Source organism: Astyanax mexicanus, chromosome 16 (genome assembly GCF_023375975.1).
Source record: "Astyanax mexicanus isolate ESR-SI-001 chromosome 16, AstMex3_surface, whole genome shotgun sequence".
Taxonomy (NCBI): Eukaryota; Metazoa; Chordata; class Actinopteri; order Characiformes; family Acestrorhamphidae; genus Astyanax; species Astyanax mexicanus.
This window is the reverse complement of record NC_064423.1, coordinates 33,353,344-33,368,696: the sequence shown is the minus strand read 5'-3', so window position 1 is coordinate 33,368,696 and position 15,353 is coordinate 33,353,344. Positions and strand designations below refer to the sequence as shown.

Genomic DNA, 15,353 nt, shown 5'->3' with positions numbered 1-15,353 from the left:
TCTTGGCTCCTAGAAGAAGTGTTTACAAGGTAAATGGGGAGTTGATAACGGTAATTTTTCACTGCATGGTACCTACAATAATGACTCTAGTCTTTTATGCTTATTTGCTTTATCATTAGGGATGAAAGACCATATACAGGTGCTGGTCAACAAATTAGAATAATTTGAAATAGTGCTATCATGAAATTCTTTGAATGCATTTTTTGTGCAGAAAGCAAATCAGGTGTTCACCGCAACCTGTCCTACTCGTTAGACTAATCACAGAACTCGTTACCTGGAAAAAAATTTGCTCAGCTGAGCTTTCCAAAAGGCCCATTTAGGCCATTTAACTGTGACACTGTTGTTTTATTGAATTAGAATAATGGAGAAACTTTCATTGAATTAGAATAAATTCTCAAATTTTTGTTTTCTGTGAAGAGTGTTCACTGTGCAGTATAAAGTCAGGGTTGAGTAGAATTTCTAAGTTGTAAAATCAATCATGGGTAAGCAGCGCGACCTCTCAACCGGAATAGTGGCTCAAATTCAAGCCCTTCGCCAACAAGGCTTGACCCAAACTAAAATTGCTGAGCAGCTCGGCATCAGCCAGTCTTCCGTCTACAAAGCTCTCAAGAAAAACTGCAGCAAGCGCACCAACTGTTCCGGCGTCCGAAAAACTTCTGCTCGCGACAACAAGCAGCTGAGAAAGATCGCAGTCAGCAACCGGTTCAAGTCCACTTTCGAGCTCACCGACTTGTGGAACAAGCAGACCGGCGCTGACGTCTCCAGATCAACCACTTACCGTCGTCTGCGCGAACTCTGCTTCAAATCTCTCGTTCCAGCAGTAAAACCGATGCTGAACAAGAAACAAATGGAGAAACGGCTGAAGTGGGCCAAAGAACACGGTGAGTGGACTGCTGAAGACTGGCAGAAAGTGGTCTTCAGTGACGAATCATGCTTCTGCATCTCCTTCGGTGACCAAGGTCCTCGTGTCTGGCGTCGTGGTGGCGAAACCTACAACCACGAGTGCGTGAAAAGATCCGTCAAGTTTCCCCAGAGCGTTATGGTCTGGGGATGCATGTCCGCTCGAGGTGTAGGGAAACTCTGCTTCCTCAAGAAGACTGTCAATGCTGCCGTATATCAAGATGTTCTGGAAACGTTCCTGATTCCGACTGTTGAGGAACAGTTCGGCGAAGAAGACTTCATATTTCAACAGGATCTTGCACCGGCTCATGCGGCAAAGTCGACCAAAGATTGGTTCACTAAAAAACAGCTTGAAGTTTTGGCATGGCCGGCCAACTCGCCTGACCTCAATGTCATTGAAAACCTTTGGGCCATCGTCAAGCGGAAAATTCGCGACAGAAAGCCTACTACGCTGGTCCAACTGAAGCAGAACATCGCCACTGCCTGGGAAGCTGTGAGTGCGGAAACTTGCGACAAGCTGGTCAAATCGATGCCGCGGAGACTTCAGGCAGTCATACAAGCCAAGGGGGCAGCCACAAAATACTGAGAAAGTGATGATTGTAATTATAATAAAAATTATTCTAATTCAATGAAACGGTTTCTCCATTATTCTAATTCAATAAAACAACAGTGTCACAGTTAAATGGCCTAAATGGGCCTTTTGGAAAGCTCAGCTGAGCAAATTTTTTTCCAGGTAACGAGTTCTGTGATTAGTCTAACGAGTAGGACAGGTGCGGTGAACACCTGATTTGCTTTCTGCACAAAAAATGCATTCAAAGAATTTCATGATTGCACTATTTCAAATTATTCTAATTCGTTGACCAGCACCTGTAGATATTGTATGACAACGGCATAAAATATCAGTGTGGGAATTCTATCCTCTGTATTACTGGGTATTGGATTGAACAGCAGGCAAACCAGTAGAGGCACTTATCCCTGCCACTTCCTGCAGTGCCGCACTCGCAATCCAAACTCAACCAGAGCTTTCTGACTGTGCGTCACTGCACACTACAAAACACTGCCCTGCCTCTATCTGTGTCAACACAACAAACACTGACATTTAGAGGCGGGATGGAGGCTAGAGCGAGGCGAGACACGTCTGAAGCTTGAGAGATGATTTACATGCAGCATCAGACCTGTCGCCCATACATTATTCATTTCCTTCATTGACGGTCGAGTATTCTATTAATCCGTTCCCTTACGGTGCCGCGGCACTCGCGATGCCTTTACACCCTGGGACTGATCCACTGACTCTACTTTAGCACTCACTGTCTGTGAAATGCAATATTGGCTAATCGAATCCATTTTGATGCCATCGTAGCACTCAAATAAACCGCTAGCGGAGGTCACGGCCAACTCCGCATTCAAACTAATGGGAAAGTAGAACATAGACGATTACCCACAACAGCAGGAGGGCACAGTACTCAAAGCTTTAAAACTACGAGTTCAGGAGCCTTTTACAACCAAAACAAATACCCAGAACTGATACTCCAGATATTCCCAATGCAGCTGGATTAGCAGATATGGTTTAGGTGTAGGGGTGGGTTATTTGACTTTTTTTTTTTTTTTTTTTTTAGTCAATATTTTTTTTCAATGCCATTAGTGTTCAAAATGGTGCTCCGGTAGACAGTTGTTTCTGGTTAAGAATACGCTGTCTGTAGTTGGCTGACGCTTCTCTCTGGTGTGTGTTGGTTGTAGAGTATGGAGAGCAGAGTGGGAGGCAGTGTAGAGAACAGCAGGCTGTTACCAAGTTATTAAACCAGGTAATCAACAGGTGAGCTCGATCAGGTGTGGCAAAGCATGAAAGGCAACATAAAGTTATTTAATTTGTCCTCTTGTAATATTTTTTCTTCTCATTGTGATACACAATATGTTTTTTTGAGTATACTTTTCATATAATCAATGTTTAAACACCACTGACCTACTGCATATTTCCAGAAAACTAATTAGTCTTGTTTAATAATATATAACAAATACAGAAATATATTACTCCTCACCAAGTTTTGAGTGGCATTTAAATAGGAGTTTTCAGCTCTCAAAATATTGCAATAAATATTAGGTTTCGTGAAAATGTCTTCAAACACCAGGATATAATATTTTTTACCATATCAGCCACCCCTAGCAGAGAGGACAAAAAGGCTACAAAACTGCCAACGATCCAAAGATTGAAAATGCCACTAATCCTATAATGAAAACTGCAAGAAGTTGACTTGACTGATCTTTCTGCCCCCTTTCCCAGCAGCAGAAAAGAGCTTAAACACTTGCCGACACATTTCCCTGATTTCTCAGTCTGTCTGAAGAGCTGGGTCACACTTCAGATAGAAGGCAATTCTCAGCCTCGCTCAGTCACCCGCAGTAGCTCGTACACTTTCATCTCTCTCCTCCACCCTTTCATCTGCCTCCTCTGCCTCTCTTAGCACCTCTAATCCCTGTAACACATCCAATCACACTGCCTGCTATCTGCAGAGACGACTACAACGAGGATTAGTCTTTGACAAGAAAAACACATCCATAAAAATGTTCATAACAAGTCACTTGTTTAGTAAAGACACCCACACGCCTTCGGTCCAATGACTGGCTTGCGAGTGGCTGTTTTGTACAGCGGCATGTAAAAATGAATATGAATATAATCGTTTCAAACTTTTTAAACTATCCAGTGTCTAAATAGTTTTTAATTCAGCTGAGCCAATTAACTCACCCACTCAATAAGACTCCCCCAATCACTAGGACAAGCGCATGCCTCCTCTGATATATGTGAAGCCAGACACCTTCTCTTTTCAAACGGTCATAAATCCATTATTTGCAACTTTTATTTGCTGCCAAACTGCAGTACTTGTGTGCAGCAACAGAGGGAGCTCTTCACATTACAAGTGACATAACAAGGCTGGAGGCAGAGTGAGGCAGAGTAATGTAGAGCAAGGTACAGTTCCAAGTAACTTGTTATACTGGGAAGCCAAGTCAAGTGCCAGAAATGAAGAATCATAAACTAAACATTAGGGTGTTTACTAATAATGGGATATTCAACAGTGCTATCACACACATTTTTCGTTTTTGTCCAAATTTTGCATCCCTAATGTATATATGTATATATATATATATATATATATATATATATATATATATATATATATATATATATATATATATATATATATATATATATATATATAAAATAATGTTCTTTACTGTGCTGTTTTTCTAAATCAGGGTTGCAATATTTTCACTATAAACACAATAAAAAGGGCTCCAGGACTAAAGATCTGCCACTGTGAACCAAAGACTGCCACTTTGAATCCCGAAGCATGCTGCTCGTCATCAGCGGCCAGAGTCCGAGAGAGCACAATTGGCCTTCCTCGCTCTGGGTGGGTAGATAACGCTTTCTCTCTGCATCACTCCCAAGGTGATTTTGGTCAGCAAGGTATCTGTAAGATGACGTATTGTTGACTGGTGTATTTCTTCAAGCGTTCTCCCTACCCAGTAGTGCTACATCAGAAGCACTTTGAAAAGAGGTGGTGGCTAACTTTCCAAATATTAGAGAAGGCTTTGCTAGTGATGGGGGAGACCTAATGAGCTGGTTGGGTGAATGGTTTTTCAACTTAAAAAAAAAAAAAAAAAAAAAAAAAAGGCAATTATTAAACAACCATAAAAACAATGAAATAACAATTTGCTATCATTACACTCATCACAGTCCAACAAATTCAGTTACAGCTCATCAGCCCCGCCCTTCAAACCTGCATCCCAGCACGGTCTGCTAATGAGATCCTCTTTCCAGATCTGGGATCTTCTGTCTCCCCACACCATCCCAATTACAGCCTGCCAGCCCTCTGCCTCTAAAATATGTCCTTGAGACAGGCAGCCCTGAGACTCACCGACTCTAACCCCTCACTCTACAGCACTTTCTAATTGCCAATCATGAACTGGGGAGTGCTCTCTTTCTCTTCTCCTCTAATCAAGTTGGTGAGTGTGTAGCCATGTTCGGTGGTGGAATTACCTCCATGGCCTCTTGTTCTACAAGCCCATGTGCTAATTAATGAATAAGCTGGCAAATACACTCACCCCCAGGGGATATCGACAATCAAGGTAATGAATACTGTAATTATTACAGCAAACTTAATAACTATGTTATTATTTATCTCCCACACCGTCAGTCAGAGTCTGCTGATGAGACTCCAGACAGATGTATGCAGGCGTGCTGTTGAGGGAGTGCTGAGAAGTCTTGCCAATATAATAGGACTTTCTGAAGCAGATTAAAAACTTAATGAACTTATATGGTCTGTTACACAAATATATATCATGCATCAAATTAGAAAAAAAAAAAAAAAAACTTAATTGCAATAATTTGAAGAAATATATTGTCGAAAAACATATTTTTGTAAATGTGCCCAAATGCATGTATCCCAATAACTGTTGTCTGGTTTGGTTTATAGTTTAGATCTCACTTCTAAAATTAGCCTAAGGTAGTGTTTCCCCCTTATAGAGCTTAAAAATACTTGGGTTAGCTTCTTTGCTAAATTGTTTTTACTGCCTACTTCTTGATTTTTTTCACGCATTGCCTTTCAGAGTGCCTAAACCCAGATTTGCAAACAGTCTCACATGGTTAGTTACTGTAAAGTGTACTACAGTACAATGTGTGTGTCTGTGATTTCTCTATGTGTGTGTGTGCGCGCAAGTGTGTGTGACAGCGAGACACACTCGCAGTCTGAATGGCATTAACACCTCTCAGGGCAGGCGCCATCCCTCTAATTATTTACTCCAGCAGCTGGTCACAACTACATGCCAACAGCAGCCATGCAGACAGACAAACATACACCCTATCTCAAACTGGTCCTGTCACTGGTGCTAAACTAGTGAGTTCCCTACCCAAGCAGCAGCATAGTGTTCTGTATGTGTCAGACGCTGAGGAAGCAATGCCTCGGACCGATATAGACGTCCATCTGAGATCTACCACTTGACTCTCACTCCACCAGTCTATCAACATGTCAAGGCCGGCCTGGACACAGTAAATAATCCTTGTAGAGAGGATGGACGGCCATGATTATTCATATATGCAGATATTTTAACTCATCTGTTCGTTTACATCAGTATACGTAAATGTAGAAAACGTCAGGAGAGGCCTAGCACCTTTGCTGGCTTGTTGCAGTATGGTGTGTAGCTCTGCCTATTGTGGGTGGGGTGAAATATACTTGTTTTGGGAGAAGCAGGTGGCTCTGTCCTTTGTACCATGCAGATTTGGTGAAAATTAAGGACAAAGCAAACAATTTTGGCTCTTTATATGCAGATTTTCCAGTCCTTGGTTTATATATTGTTTAAGCAGAGCTATTTGAGCACTGTTTCCTCAAAAAAAGACAAAAAAAAAATCATATATTTCCAAAGGTGTCAAAAGTGTTCACTTTAATTACACAGGTAGAAGTATAGATAATAGAGTTAAAAATACTTCTGTAGAAGCTGAAGAATCAACTTAAGCAGAAATAGTAACCAGTAGTAGTAATAGTACTGGTTAACAAGTAATAGTACTGGTTTCAAAACTATTGGGGAACTAAAGGGGAAAAATGTGACGTGTGCAGGTGTGATGGAACACAAATAAACCAATAGGATGACGGAATGGTATATGCTTATTCTTCTTATCCAATCACAATCAGATTCACTCTATCTGGGTGGAGAGATTTATCTGGATAAGGGTTTTATTGAACGATGAGAAGCCGGAATGAAAACGAGCTAAAATGAAATAGGAGTACCAAAGCTATTTTTCAAATGTAAGGAGTAGAAAGTTTAGATAACTGTGTGAAAATGTAAGACGTAAAAGCAAAACATCTTCTAAAAAAAAAAAATACTTCAGTAAAGCATAGATAATCAACATTTCTTCCTAAATAAGATAACAAAGAATTTGTACTTTATTACTTGACACACTGCCTAATTTAGAATAGTGGGTAAAGAAAAGGGGCACTTGGCTTACCTCTCTTCAACAGGTTGGTCATCAAGCATCCATCGCACGTAGGCTGCAGGATATCCAGTGACCACACAGGGCAAAAGGACACTGTCTCCAGCCACTCTGGACACAGGCCCAGGCTGCTTAAGGAACTTAAACTCTCGCCCCTCCAACGTTTCTAGTAGAGGGAAAAGAGGGAAAGCAAGACGGCAGATTTAAAGTGGGCACTTCAGGGGTCCCAAAGAATACTGAAAGTGGTATTAAGGGGTAAGTAATTAGCGTAGATGCATATGCATATATATATATATATATATATATATATATATATATATATATATATATATATTATTTTTTTTTTTTTTTAATAAAAAAACATGTAAAAACTAATAATTCATACAGAACAATCACAAAATCATATTGCACATAATTGTGGGATATTCAAAATATTCAGTGCTGGAGGTATATTTAAAATGTACAATGTCTCTGCTAATTATTTGCTTAGGCCTACATAGTCTGGTATATTTAAAATGAGCCTTAAAACATTTTTAACTTTGTTTTTTTTTTTTTCTGTCTTCTTTATATGTGAAATCTGTTTTAAGGCCGAATTCTACTCATGTTTTCTGTATTGTGGAGGTCATGGGTTCGTATTATATTTGCCTCAGAGAGCCCCTGAACTCTAGATTATTACAGCGTTATTAAGCTCTTACCTTCTTTCCTACACAGTGACTGTACTGACTGTATTAGTTTGTTTCCACCGTTGTTACACAATATATTGTTTGCTAAATGTTTCAATATCGACCTTTGACATTCTGATATCAGGAAGGGCTGCAATATGCAAATGAGCCCTTTAACAAAGACCAAACATTTTCCTTGTGTGCTGTGAGCATCAGGACAAGCATCACATGTTTCTGATGAGTTTGTATGTGTGTTGTAATAAAACAGGGCAATTATGTTATGATTTATGAACTGAATTTGGTGCATTGTGGTGTTTCCAGGACAAGAACCAGGCCTAGTTCTGGAGTATTTTGGCTGGAGTCCTATATTTAGTTCTAGGATCAGGCTTAAGGAAACCAAACCTGTAAGTCCTTACCTCTACATGAAAAGTATATGGACACCTGCTTTTTGTTTCTTTTGAAATCAAAGTAATATAAAAAGTTTATTCTGCTTTATTGGTGTAGCTTTCTTTACTGTCCAGGGAAAGCTTTGAACTAGCATCCTGCACAGCATTGCTGTGAGGATTTGACTGCATTCAGCAACAAAAGCTAGGATTATTGAAGTCAGGACATCCACTCCAACTCATCTAATCCAAAAACATTGGACAGAACACTAACATTTTAGAGAACACAGTTTCAGTGCTCCATAACTCAATGCTGGGGGGCTTTATACCCATCCAGCCCACACCTGGTGCTAGTTTTGCCTATTGGCATGTGCATATTGTACACAAAACAAGCTATTTTATTAGAATGTGATCTTTTAGTGCCTCCCACATGAGCCTAAGCTTATCAGGCTTAATGCAAAGTGTTGACAAGAGGGGTGCAAAGTTCCCCAGCATTTAGACAGTTGAGGGATGGCAGTAAAGCACAGATGTGATAAAATGATCAATTATAGGATGATTATAGAAGAAATGCCAGATAAGCAGGTGCCTAAAAAGGTTTTTGGCTTTCAAAATAGAACTTATTCAATTCTTACCTTATTATGAGTGTGTGATTTGTGAGTGTGCAATACAGTACCTCAGTATTACTACACTATGCTATTAAGTTTAGTACTGCGATTATGAAAGTGAGAGACCTTACTGTGTTAAAGAGTTAATGCCATTCTTTCTTCAGAGACTTCAGAGACTCTGATCTTGACAGAAGTAGCGGCACAGTTGTTAGTGAAGAATGGCCATTGACCCTAAGCAGAGTACGCCCTGCTTGACCTCCTGGCCTCTTGAAACCTTTGTGTTTGAGGTTCTAAGTCGCTGCATTACTCTCTGTCCACTCCTCAGCCACTGACCGAGATGAGTGCCGCAGGAGTGTTTGGCTTCACGGGAATGAAAGCATTCCATTATCTTGGTTTCGGTTGTTGAAGCTCGGCTGCGGTGTTCTCTGCAATAGGTTCTGGCTCGTGCTCGGCATATTCAGAGATAAGGGCTTCAGGTGACAGTGCTTTGGGCCTGATTTATGTCCTCTAATATCTTACTCAGCTCTCGGAGCTGAACTGCCTGCGTAAATAACGCTGCATACTGAGGATCTGACACCGAGGAATTCAGCCTTCTTTTGGTTTAAGATGAATTACGCTGCTCTCTTTGATAACCCCATACAGGGCCGTCTCTCCGCTGGAAGCAAACTCTAATCTCCCTCTTTCTTTCTTTCTCTCTCTCTCCTTCGAACTCTCTGTAAAGGGCGTAGTAAATCAAGCAGGGCTGTGTTTCATAGTTTTGCACAATAATGAAGAACTGAGTTAGATGACCAGCAGAAGTGGTTCTTTTTCAGTTTGTTTCTATATGCTTTTAGGAAGCGTTCTCTAATTTCTTCCATTCTCTCAAAACTCTGGAATCTCTCCTCTCCTCTCTCTCTCTCTCTCGCGCTCTTTCTCCGGCTCACTTACTTTCTGTCCATTATCTCTACAGCTGAAATGGAAAGTGCATGCTAAATTATGTCAATAGTTCAGTACAGCTCCCACAATGTAGTAAAACGGAGAGAGACTTTCCACTGGCTGACCAGTAAAATATGTGCACTTTAAAGGGGCTCTAGAATGATAAACTGTGTTTTACTTGGCATAGCTGAATAATGAGAGCTTGGTACGTGGAACTGACAAACCATAAATTCAAATAGAGTTGGAAAACAGTTGTATTCCAGTCTTGCCTCGTTATAATGATGCCATGTAAAATTGTTACCACAAAAACAAACTGGACTACCAAAGCTGAACCAAACTGGAGGTAAACCCTGGATTAGAAGGGAGAACTATATTATTTTTGTACTGGTGATGCTCCAAACAAAACTAACTATAGGAATCGAGAAGGACTAAACTGATAGTATATTCAGATTGCTATACAGCCCACTCTGGTAAGAAGAGAGCAACTTGAAACAATTACGGTATTTGTATTATAGTGTTATACAATGTAATAAATTGTAGGCTCTATTATGAAAACGCAAAACAGTGCGTTACATTTTGAGGTAAGATAATAAGATAATAAGAGTGGTAATTACACCAATATGTGCTTATACCGCTTCAACTGCAAATTAATGTCCAATGTATTTGGTTGTAAATTTTATTAATCATCACTGAAAGTCTGATTAGACTAATTATTCAAAACAATATTTATTCATGACTCCACATGAGCAGAATGTTTAGGTGACTCTGGATCACTGTGTTGCGTTTGTACACCTATACAAACCAGCGCTAACTTACTCCATAATGCTTATCCAGGTAAGTTTAATCCTAAACTTTTAAATTTCATAAATGTTAATATATAAGCACTGTCCATATATGCACATAAAAATATCAGCTTGCTTATTTATTAAAACATTAAGAAGCTCAGTAATTACCAGGTAGAATCGTGAGCTCCGCTTCCTCACTAGTCTTGGTGGGTCCTGCGTTTTCCAGCACACAGCGGTACAGGCCTGCATCCTCCTCCGTGGCATTGCTGATCACCAGAGCTCCACTGGGCAGGGTGAACACTCGCTGGTCCAGCAGCACCGGCTCCTTATCATGCTCCCAGCGGATAAAAGCCACCAAGTCAGGGTTGACCTCACAACTCAGCACTTGGCTGTCTCCCAAAAATACTGAGGATGCCTCGGGCTGGCCAGAGAACCGTGGCATACCTGCAAGATCAAAGAACCAGAGAAGAAGAACATTAGGTGTTACAGAGAAATACAGAATTCGTTACTGCTGTGAGTGCTAACGATGAATAACGTGCCTCCACATGAATAGACACACAGCATTAATTAATAATGTAACACAGACAATGTTTGCGATTCTCATCCACTTTCAAGTCTGAGTAATTATTTTCTTTCCATGTTTGGAGATAATGATTTAACTCCCGTCGGCAAACAACAGTGATTTCAATTAGAGACGGAGAAACACACACACAGCTTAATTCACCTAAAGACAATGTTCTAGAGTGTGTGAGGGCCTCAGCTGGCTCTGGCAGACGAGGCCTGATAATATCAAGAGTAAAAGGTACAGTATACGTAGAGTCACAAACCATCATGATACGAATGATGAAGTTCAGTCTATATTCAGTGGGACAAAAAACATGCAGTAGCTGATATGTCAAGATTGATAAACACAATGTGTCACTGTAGTCTGATGCCAGTTTTTGCTTTTTATATCTGCCATTTTTTTTTACATCAGTAAACATATATTTTACTGCCCTTTCTGGATGGTTTTGTTGAAGTATAGAATATTCAAATACAATAAACAAATATTCAAATATTTGACCTTGAAAGTGGAACTGTCTGAGAAGAGATTGCCAGCCCATTTTAAAATATTGCTGTGAGGATTTGATTGCGACAAGTGCATTAGTAAAGCCAGGATATTGGATGATAACCCCACCCCATCATATCCCATTCTCATTTCCACTGCTCCACAGCTCCATGTTATTAGGAAGTTCATGAACTGGACAATATTGTAAATTTAAAACACATTTCTATAATACATACTGTTTATCATTATTTATCATGTATTTATTATATGTTTTTACAAGCAGAGAAAACGCATTAAAAAAGCGACTATTCAAACACTCTCTCCTGCATAGTACAGTCATTTTTATTCAGTGTTTGCTGAACGTCTAAATAAGTATAATAAATTGTACAGTTTGTTCAGTGTTCTTTAAGCACAGATCAGAGAAAAAAAGCAAATTGTTAATATGCAACAACATATCTTTACATTTCCCAGCCCTATGTGTCATTGCTAAACAGACAGTGATCACTGTGTGTAATCTGTTTGAAAAGTATCTATTTGGTATCTGATTTACAGGCACACCAGAGACTGTGCAGTAAAAATGATTTAGGTCAGAGTTATAGAAAAGCAGTCATGTACAAGCTCCCGGTTCCTCCACGCTGGGCCCACTAAATGGAACATAGCTATGGAATTTCAAAGGAAGCCTTTAAAATACTGTCTGAAAGGTGATCTGGCTCCAGCTGGGAAGGAGACCGAGTTCCAGCGTGAGATACAGCGGCTACAGAGCTAAACGTAGAGCCAGAATGAGGCCCAGGTATTTGCATTACAATGAGTCAGCCTCTCATATGCAGCAATTATGACTTTCTCACTGCGCTGCGGAGATCATTAGCCTAGCCTCATCACTGCAGCGCTTGTGGGGGCTGACTTCATCACTCCCCTTTACCCTGCGGACCGGAGGGGCGATGAGCATCACGGCTAAAGCAATCGACTCCACTTCATCACAATTCCCTGCCCATCGGCAGGTCAGCGGCTCGCTCTGCACATACTGGCCACCCATATCCATCACCCTGGCTGTAGTGCTGAGCCTTCAGCTTCCAGCTTTCTAGGTAGAGGAAGCAGCTATTGGCGTTAGCGTTAGCATTAGAGCTGATGTTCAGAACATGAGGGCTGTATGTCTCACTGCCCTGCATATATCAATATGATTTAAAGTTATTCATAGTGGTTTAGAGGTTCACTGTAGTGATGCACAGCCTCATATTTCTTTATAGTGACTCGGGGGTCTTGAGAAATACAGTATTAGCATTATACTTCATACCAAACACAACCTACATATGTATGGTATAATAATTGTAAATTAGGGCTGGATGATATGGGCAAAACTCACAATATGATTAATAATTTCAATTGATAAGATATAATACCAGTATCAATAATAATATAAAAAACACAGAAAAACGGTCCATAACGTTCACAATGGACATACAAGCTTAATCTGGTAATACATATAATGAGCCTTCTCATGAACATTAGAATGGCCTATCATGATAACCAACTATTTAAATGATTAATCAAACGCTTGTATAAATCCACTGATAAATATCCACTGCTTTCTCTGAACTGTCTGGTGTGTTTGTGCTCCCATATATATTGATGCATTGATGGATGTTGTCCGGAGATTTCAGCACCCTTTAAGCAGGCCCTCGCTCATCCTACCTGGCGTAATGCAATTAAAACATAATGTAAATTGCTGTGAAACCTCTCTATTCTGCTTGTTTCTGGGTCACCACCAATCATTGTAACTTACATCAGATACAGATACAGTTTTCTTTAAATAACTGTAGTGAATGGAAAGACGCACAACTTGTTTTGCTTTTTTCATAAGCTTGGCAAAACTTCTGATTGGAAACCCAGCTAACATTCGTCTCTGTTTCTCCGTCCAGTGAGAGATGGTATGTGCTGTTATAAGGGCTGGCTGTGTGTGTGAACAGAGCACACTTTATGGCTGTAATTCCTCTCTGCAGGCTGTGGTGTGGACGTGTGCAGAGACAGGCCCTGTGGAGTGTTCTGCACTACTTTAATCCCTTTATAAACATAGAGCAGCTTGCACACACACACACTTTACTAAGAATTCTTGTGTCTCAGGGCTTCTGGTTGAGTTTCTTTATTAGAAAAGAAGGACAAAAAAACTAGAGAAAATAAGTTCCAGACAGCACGTGTTCAGTAAGCGTCTTCAGTAAGCTAACCAGCCTCATCTCAGCTCTGCTCTGCTCAAGAGAACTGCAGCACGAACACACAGCCCACTGTTCCACTCCGGCCCTGTCTGAGTGTTTCCTATCAGTTCGTCCAAGAGAAACATTTACACACTGATTCCTAACAGTAGCGTAGATGCGGCAAGGGAACAAAACCAGTAGCAAGAGGCTGGACCACACACACATTTTCAGGAGAAGAAAAAAAAAAAACTCAACGTTTAATGGAAGTCAATGTAAAAAGATTTTATTCAAACTCATTAAGCATTATCTTGTGATATACTTACACTCATGCTAGTGTTAAAAAAAAAAAAAAAAAAAAAATATATATATATATATATATATATATATATATATATATATATATATATATATTTCATAATTAGAAAAAAATGTCAGCTGTTCTTTACATTTATAATTTCATTAATAAATAAATAAATACAAGTTTTGTTCTTATAAACCTAAAACTTTGGAGACACAAGGTTTTCACACTGTTCTCATTTTCCATGATCAATATTTCTTTAAGAGATTATATCTGCCCAATAGAATTTATTATCAGAAAATTCTGGTAAAATCTTCTGAAAAATGACTATTTTTAATATCACAATATACAGAGCAGAACATCGGTCATACAGTTCTATGTGGAACAGAGTTCTCTGGAATGACAGAGCTCCATCCAAAACTTCTGTGATAAGTTGTAGATTTGGGGATGAGGTGACGAGATGATCATCCAATATCCTGACCTTAATAAAGCTTATGTTGCCAAATATAATCAAATCCTCACAGTAATGCCGTCAATATCAAGTAAAGAGCTTTCCCTGGACAGGACAGTTCCTCTCAACAAAAGTGAATAAACTCTTTAATAACCTTCAATTTTATAAGAAACTATGATCGTGCCAGTTTTCTAATACTTTTGTCCACAAGTTGTGAGCTTAACTCCACCTATAGGTAAATGGGTAATGCTCAGCAAAACAGAACAACTCAGAACTCAACCCTAAAGGTGTTTAAAGAACGAACACACACATACACATACTCCCACTCGGTGGAGGTCCGGGCTGCGCTCATCGACAGAGCGATCAGAGTTTATTGGCTGGGCACTTGAGTGATTTGATTGCGGTGGACTGCATTAGAGGAGCTCGGCGGCCCCCTGAGCCTCACGGCCCCCGTTTACCAGCGGGACTCTGTGGAGAGAGGCAATCTGCTGCAGCCAATACACGAGTGAGGCACAACAATCAATGGGGTGATGAGACTGTGTTCTCACTTTAACACACAGTCCATAGCAGGACTATGGTAAGGGTTTGATCGTTTAAACAAACAAAAAATCTTTAGCAGCCAAAGGGGTGCTGCGATTGTAACTGAAAAGTATAAAGTTACTGAAAGGCAATATTTTCTTTAGAACACTTTAGAAGTCATAGGACACAGTACTTTCAGTGTACATATAGAAATATTTAAAACAAAGACCAGACATCTGAACAATGCAATTCCTGTAGGTCAACTTAATGTCAAATATGACTTCAAACCAAGAAATAATTGTTCTTTATCACCTAAATGTTTGGTTTTGTTCCTAAACTATTTTATCTAAATGACATCATCTTTGCCTTATAGAGCTGTTAACATACCGCACAAGTACAGCTTTAAGCAATAAGAAAAATGGTCTCCAGGGTGGCGTGACTGTCTAAGCGTTAACCCAATAAATTGGAGAATTCAAGATCAATTCCCAGTGATTTCACAGCCATTTATATATAGTGCCTGGTTGTCCCAGAGAGATTACTTGTCCTCATTCTCAATGGGTAGGATGGCCCTCCCCCAACTTATAACTCATTTTTGTTGCTTTAGCTACTATCACAAAGTCAAGT

At 39.9% G+C, this 15,353-nt stretch overlaps 1 protein-coding gene across 19 annotated transcripts in view; it reads right to left on the bottom strand.

The window, feature by feature from the left end:
* Positions 1-15,353, bottom strand: part of neo1a (neogenin 1a) — a 183,115-nt gene that overhangs the window by 80,500 nt on the left and 87,262 nt on the right. For all 19 annotated transcript variants that reach the window (XM_022670020.2, XM_022670009.2, XM_022670023.2 and 16 more), the window contains exons 3-4: positions 10,396-10,671; positions 6,893-7,043 (exon numbers count right to left, since the gene is read on the bottom strand). In XM_022670020.2, coding sequence (XP_022525741.2) covers positions 6,893-7,043; positions 10,396-10,671 — 427 coding nt within the window. The remainder of the gene's footprint in view (positions 1-6,892; positions 7,044-10,395; positions 10,672-15,353) is intronic.